The 6,983-nt window shown below is 59.6% G+C and overlaps 1 protein-coding gene across 1 annotated transcript in view; it reads left to right on the top strand.

Annotated features, from left to right (window-relative positions):
- Positions 1–439: 439 nt before the first annotated feature.
- The window catches only part of IGSF9B (immunoglobulin superfamily member 9B), a 44,966-nt gene continuing 38,422 nt past the window's right edge, over positions 440–6,983 (top strand). The window contains exon 1 of the mRNA XM_090291157.1: positions 440–503. Within this exon, the coding sequence (XP_090147283.1) occupies positions 440–503 (64 nt within the window). The remainder of the gene's footprint in view (positions 504–6,983) is intronic.

The following is a 6,983-nucleotide window of genomic DNA, read 5'->3' as shown; positions in this document are numbered from 1 at the left end:
CTACAACGCCTTGTCTCTGGCAATGCGCATGATTCTGCGGCTCTGTGCTGGCTACACTTCAACGCACCTTGAAATGGGCTCGCCTCCGAGCTGTGACAGGCAGAGCCCAGAGCCAATCGTCCCCGAGGCTTGTGGGCGGTGACCAATGGACGGGAGGTGGGGGCGGAGCCGGAGGCTCGGCCCGCTAGGCTTCACCGTGGCTCTGGCTGCGCTCTGCCTGGGCTGGTAGTGCAGGTGCCGCTGCGCCGGGCCCGGGGAGCCTGCGCGCCGAGCCAAGCGGAGCCGCGGAGGGATGGGGAGCGGGCCGCCCGGGCTGCAGGAACATCAGCGCTGGGCGTAGGCGGGTCGAGCGGGCGTGAGCAGGCGCTCGGGCGAGAAGTGTGCGGCGCAGGAGCACTTTGCGATAGGATGAGGTTCTTGGCTGGTGCGCGGTAGTACTATGATTTGGTATGTGGCCACTTTGATAGCAAGTGTGATCAGCACTCGAGGTCTTGCGGCTCAAGGTGAGTTGAAGTGCAGCGTCCCTGCTCTGCCCCCTCCCGTTGTTCTTAGCCCTTTCCTCTCCGCCTCAGGCTCCCTGGCCCCTCCGAGCGCCGCGCCTTTTCCACGGGCGAGGCTCGGGCTCCGGCCAGGCGCGCCCCGACACACTGCCGGGGAGGGCCGGGGGCCGCGGGCCGGAGGGGCAGACGGGAAAAGGTCCCAGTTCACGGACTGCCGGGCACACAGGAAGAGCCACCGTGGGATCGGGGTCGCTTTCACCCGCATTCAGCCCCAGGTCTTCACACCGGCGTGCCGAGCCAGGTGCCCTTAGCCGGAGCATCGGTCTCCCCGAGCGCTGGGGAGTCGGCGGCTTTCCTAACTCTGGATGCCGGGGAGTTTGCTGGTGTTCGGGCAGGCTGCAGCACTCTCGCGCCACCGCTCCGCAGACGGGCCCTTGCTGGGAGGCGCGACCCAGAGCCTTGGGACTCTGCACACATGGCTGAGGGACAGGGTTATCGGCCCTGGGGGCGCCCATTTCTTCAGCTCGCGCCGCTCCTGACCACAAATCTTGGCAGCTAGAGGTCGAATCCTCCTCTCGGCTGGGGGCGCACGGAGACCCGAGAGAGAAGAAGAGCGGATTCCCTAGGCGGGCTCCTAGGAATGTCGGCTTTTGGCTACCCTCTCGGGCGCCAGCGCCTGGCTGAGACGCACCTGGGCTCGGCCAGGTAAAAGTTCCCTGGGAGCGCGCCGCAGCCGTGCTCCAGGTCGCCCTCCCAGACTGCGAGGCAGAGCTGGCTGGGGGCAAGGGTAGAGGAGGAGGGGGTCGCCACTGTTGCTTCTCGGTGCGCAGGGAGGTTTTTGCCTTTCCTTTTTTCCCTCGTCTGAGCTGGGGAAGAGAATAGAGGGAAGCCTGCGAGTTGGGTGATGCGCGCGTGAACGCGCGGGCTTTTGCTCTGGAGACGGGCAAAGCGACCTACAAGCCGCTGGGTGGCACCCCCAGCTCTCGGCCCTTGTATGGAAGTAGGAGCGAAGCCTGGAGGGTGTCAGGACTCTGAGCTCACGGTTCTCAGCGCTCCAACACGACCCAGCAGCGGACAAGTTCACAAAGCATGGAGGAGATGGATGCAGGAGAGAACCAGTCTTTGGATGGAAGTCAGCAGGCAGGACCTGCCAAGGAGAGAGCCCACTCTCAGCAGCGCTAGGGCAGAAGGTGTGGGCAGGAGGCAGCTTTTAGGGCATCCTCTCCTCACCTTGTCTGAGGCTATGGAGGGGGAAGGGGAAGTGATTCGAGAAAGTTTCTGGAATGAAATGCCTCCCATACTGTTTTTTTTTTGGGGGGGGGGAGCATCTGAAAACAGCCAGGGGAGGGCTAATGGAAGGGTGATTTTGTTCAGTGGTATGTTGGCCTGGATGGTTTTAAAACTGCGTTTGTCAGGTAGGAGAACTGAGGCCAGGGAGACTGCAGGAGCCTACAGAATGGGGATGGGTGTGAGTCAGCCAATGCCCTCACCCCCCTCTCCAGTTTTTGGTGTGTTCCTGCTATGGGACTGTCTCTGAAAGCACAAAAGGGTGTGTGGAGGTCCCTGAATGAAAAAGAGACATTGAAGGGAGGCCCTGAAGTAGCCTCCAAAGCTGAGAAGTCACAATGAGGGGAATGGAGTTTTTGCAAGTTTAAGCACAGGATAAAGGAAAATGGGTTTATATTGAAGCAACACACAAAAGGGCCAGACAGAAAGAAGGACTTCCTAATATTGCACGTTGTTGGGTATGAAGGTTATGCCTTCTTTCTGGGTGTGGAGAGGGCCTTCTGTTTGGGATGGCTGGACATGCACCCCTGTCTGCCCGCCCTTATTGGTCTTGGGGGGGTCTTTTTAGCCTAAAGAGGGTCTATGTGTAGAGATTAAGGACCTAGGACTAGAGTCAAATGACCTGGATTCAAATTGCTGGCCTTGTGACCTTGGACAAGTTGTTTAAGCTCTCCAAGTGTCATTTGCCTCAATGGAAAGTGGGGTTAATGGGATGAGCTTGTAGGATTTTCTGTGAACCTTAGTGCTAAGAAATGAGTGATTACCTGTTATATAGTAAGTATTCAATAAATGTTAATATTACATTTAATGAATGACTCCTTATTACATAGTATGTGCTCAATAAATGTTAACATTTATTATTATTTCATTATCTCTCGGGTTCCAGGCTTCTTTTCAATTTCTTTCCCTTGAGCCATTCAGGCGTTGGGAACTAAGAGTGTCCTGGGTGTGGGCGGAGAGGTCAGAAGGCTGCCTCTATTAGGAGCCAAGTGCCCTTTCGTGGGCTGACCTTGTCTGGGGAGAACCTCTTAGCCCTCTGCAGCCCAGGGAGATGTGTGGAGGGCATACAGGCTTCTGGGCTACTTGGAAAGCCTTTGAAAGGTCTGTAAAGCTGGAATTTTGTCAGTGGCCAGAGGCTCGTGGGGAGGACGCAGCAGGTCAGAGCCTCAGAGCCTCTGCCGGGAGGGAGAAGGGGGCCGGGTATGCAGGCGCTTGCTTGCAGGAGAAGCGACCAGCAGTGTTCAAATGCTGGCTGTGTGCGAGGGCTCAGCTGTTCTCTGACTGGCGGAGGCGACTTCCGGGGAGATCCCTGAGGGGGCGGGGCTTTGAGATGCCAGGCTTAGGGTCTGCCGGAAGCTGGGGCTGCCCTGGCTGCAGGGGTGAAAGGGGGCAGCCCCTTAGGCGTTGTCGGGCTGGGACCGAGGCAGGGATGAGCTCCCCGCTTTGGACTTGAGTTGTGTGTCTGGAGGGGATTGAAGCCATTAGGGAGAATGGAGAGGGTATGGAGAAGAGAGACCAGAGAAGTACCCCGAGTCTGGAGACGGTGATTAGTCTCAGCATCTCAGACTTCTGCTGAGCAAGCTTGGGGGAGGACCCTGGGCCCTGCTTAGCTGACGCTGGGCCTTGATTCCCGAGGCTCCTTCCTCCTGTCCACTTCAATTCTGTGGCTGGATTATACCTGACTCCAGTGTCCCCAAATAAAGTGGAGTTCTGACGCAGATCCTGCTGGTAGCTGGACCTGGCCTTGACCCTTGGTTCTCCCTTTGGTAATGAAGATGAGAGGGAAGAGGTTGAGACTTGGGGGTTGCTAGCAAGTTCTCATGGGCAGTATGTCAGCCAGGGAGGACTCGGCTCAGGAAGTGGCCAAGTGGTGTGCGAGGGCCTGTCCCTAGCACGCACGCTAGAGGCGGAGTTGTGTTCTGGGAGAAGCTGAGGAGGGGATGTGTCAGAAGGGGCATGGTGGAGGGGCAGAGGGAAGAATCAGCTTTCAGCTGCTGGCCTGAGGCCCAACATGTGCTGGACTTGGAGTTGTCAGGTCCCAGAGCTGGGTGGTTTCATGTTTACAGCCCTGAGATAGAAAGCTGGGATCTGGTTACCCAAGGAGCAGAGGCAGGGGCAGGGAGATGCTGCAGAAACCCAGCGTCTCCCTGCCCCTGCCTCTTTGCTCCAGGCTCTGCTTTCTCCTGGGTGCCTACGTTTTCTCTCTCCCCTCTGCTCACCCAGCCAGCGTGTGGCTCCCGGGTCCTGGCCTGCTGCTTTCTCTTCTCCCTGGGCTCTTTCTCTGGCATGCTGGGCACCTTCCTGTGTGCCGTGCCCAGGGAGTGAGGTGGGGAGACAAACCTCAAAGGGAGCTAGGCCTGAGATTTTGCACACTTCTCCACTAATGTCTCCTCGACCTCCTCCCATCCGGTGGCCTCCCCAGGCTGGGGCCCAGGGTCTCACGGAGCCATTCCCATCGGTCCGCTCCCTGAGACCGGTTAAGCAGCTTGTGGGCACAGTGGCTCCGAATTGTGAGAAGAGCTGTAATTGGTGCAAGCTGTCTGGGGGTGTGTGCGTGTCTGCATGTATGTGTGCACAGGAGTGTCTGTAAGTGCGTGCATGCATATGCATGCCTGTGTGTGTGCGCGTGTTTGTATGCACCTGTGTGGGATGCAGCAGGACGGGGGGCAGTCTGTCTGCGGGCACGCAGTGGGGAGTCACTCCTCTCCAAGTGCTGTGGGTGGCAGTGAGACTAGACTCAGAGCAGATGCCTTGCTTTCCTTATCCGCCGGCTCTGCACCTGCGTTTAGGCAGCCCAGAAATTTCCAAAGTCGGGGCTCAGCCCAGGCTCTAGATGTAAGGATGCCTGAGGTCCCTGAGAGGAGGCCTAAGTATGGGGACAAGCGCAGGCCGAGCTCCCGGGAGCACTGACAGCAGGTCTGCCCGTTGTTCAGAGCAGCCCAGAGCGGAGAAGGGCTGGGTCCCGGGGAAGATGGGAAAGGGTGCTGGACTGGAGAGGCAGCCTGTCGCCTGGCCCCTCAGGGCACTGCCCACGGGTGTCCGTTCACTCTGCCCCAAGCAGCTGACCTATTTTCTTAGGAATCTCTGCTTTCTGTTTTCTCTTGAGTGACTAAGCAGCAGACTGGTGAGCAGGGAGAAAATTCCGTATGGCCAGGGCTTTGGGGGAGGTCCCCGCCAGCCTAACTGTCCTTCTGAGAAGAGGGGACTGCGATAGTTTCCTCCTGGCCTGCGCCCTGCCCCCTGCCCCTTTGCCTCCCGCTTGGTCACAGGCACCAGACGGCTAGCTCCTCCTCACACACTGCGCGGGGGAGCCGCTGTGCTCGCTTCCCAGCTTCAGAGCAGGGGACACTTCACTGTGAGCGCACACACGGGCCTTGATTTCCCACTTACCGTGTCTACCGGGCACCTTGTCTGAGGACCCTGTGGCCGGCAGAGCCCACTGCGTCCTCACCTGGTCAGGCCCGCCCTCCGGCCCTGGAGCACCTGGAGCATCTGTGCGCACGGGCCACGCCTGGCGCGCTCGCTGCGTGTGTGGGTGCAGGCCTCTGCCCGGGGGTGGGGTGCGGCTTGGCCTTTCTGCTGAGGAGCCATTATCGCAGGAGCAGAGCGGAGGTTGAATTACTGGCTGCTTCCTGTCAGGGGCTCTTGGGGAGAAAGGGCTCTTGGAAAGCGTGTCTAGCAGCCAAGAGCAAATTAAGGTTGCTAATCGCATCGCTGCCCCGTGGGCTGCTGGGGGAGCGCCCCTGAGAGAGGGGTTGCGGGGAGGTGTGCCTGCAGGGGGCAGTAGCCCGCCGTTCCTGCCCTGCACCCCGGGACCTTGCTGTTCGGAAGATGGGAAACTTTCCTGCCCAGGCCAGTCTCAGCCTACCTGACCTCTGACTTCCGACCCTGAGGCTTGACGTGGGGACTTCTCTTTGGAACTGTCTAGCAAGGGTGTACGGTCCTTGCTGGGGGCAGAATGATGTCCAGATGGCCCGTAGCCCACCTGCCCCTGGAAAGAACAAGGGCGTTGTCTGATGTTTTGCACACAGGCGCCTCTCCAGCTCACATGTGTAGCGTGTTCTTGGCTTTGCTTCAGGCAGCAGGGAGCCTATCTCCTGCCTCCCTCCGGCCGTCCCTCTGGGTGTGCCTCCCAGGGAGCCCGAGTTCCCGGCTCCCTGGAAACTCCTGGAGCCTCCTGGCTTGTCAGGGAGAAATGATTGGGGGACTCTCAGGGGCTGTGCCTTTTTTGGACTCAGCGGAGATTATTTTTAGGCTGGCAGATGGAGGTGGCAGTGGCTGTCGCTTGTATTATTAGAGAACAGGCCTGTGGGTTGGGAATCTGGTGTCCAAAGGGGAGGAAGAAGGAGGAAGAAGAGGGGGCCCCGGGAGGGTCCTGCACTCATGGGTCATGGAGGCTGGTGCTCACTCACGGTCGTCTCTTACCTCCGTGGCCTCCAGACCCAGCCAGAAGCTTCTGGGTCTCCGGCACAGTGACACTAGCTCAGAGCCAGCCAGAGTCGGCCAGCTGCCTCCTGAGGTACCCACCCTGTCATCCTTGTCTGGTCCTGGGCTGCAGGAGCCTGGCTGTTAGACCCTGTGCAGAGCCCGATGGCGGAATGAGGCAGTGGGGTGGGGGCCTGATTTCTGGGGTGCAGCAGAGAGAGGCCTTGGTGCCTGGCCTGTGGGCTGTAGGAGGGTGTGAATGAGTGCAGGCAAAGGGGAGGTGAGGGCTGCCTCACCGGCTCCCTGAGCAACCTGGCTGAGCCCAGGAGCCCCCCGGTTGGCTCCGGTGTGAGATGGAGGTGGCAGGCCTTCTGTCAGGTGGGCAGCGTGGGCACTCAGTGAGCTGCGTGTGTGTGCCCAGCACAGAGCCTGGCATATGGCAGGTGCGTAGCGGAAGCTGCAGCTCTCCCTGCGCCGGCACCTGCACCTTCTCTGCTATTAAGAGTGTCTCATTTTGGGCGGCTCTGCCCTGGTGGAAGAGCTCCAGGCTGTGAATGTCAGGCACGGGGCTGTGCCAGGCCCTGGATGCCCATGGTTCCGTGCTCACGGGGGATCCAGTGGCAGCCCTGGCCTCGCTTCCCCGCTGTGCACCACCTGGCCCAGAGAGCAGAAGATTTGTACCCTGTGGGCTTTCCAAAGGTCAGCCAGACCCCAGGGGCCACCTCCTCCTATACCCTCCTGCTCTCTTTTTCCTACGGGGCCAAGACAACT

This window comes from Furipterus horrens, unplaced genomic scaffold, assembly GCF_987537825.1.
Source record: "Furipterus horrens unplaced genomic scaffold, mFurHor1.1.pri manual_scaffold_11, whole genome shotgun sequence".
NCBI lineage: Eukaryota > Metazoa > Chordata > Mammalia > Chiroptera > Furipteridae > Furipterus > Furipterus horrens.
The sequence above is the reverse complement of the archived record's forward strand: the minus strand, read 5'-3'. Positions and strand labels throughout refer to the sequence as shown.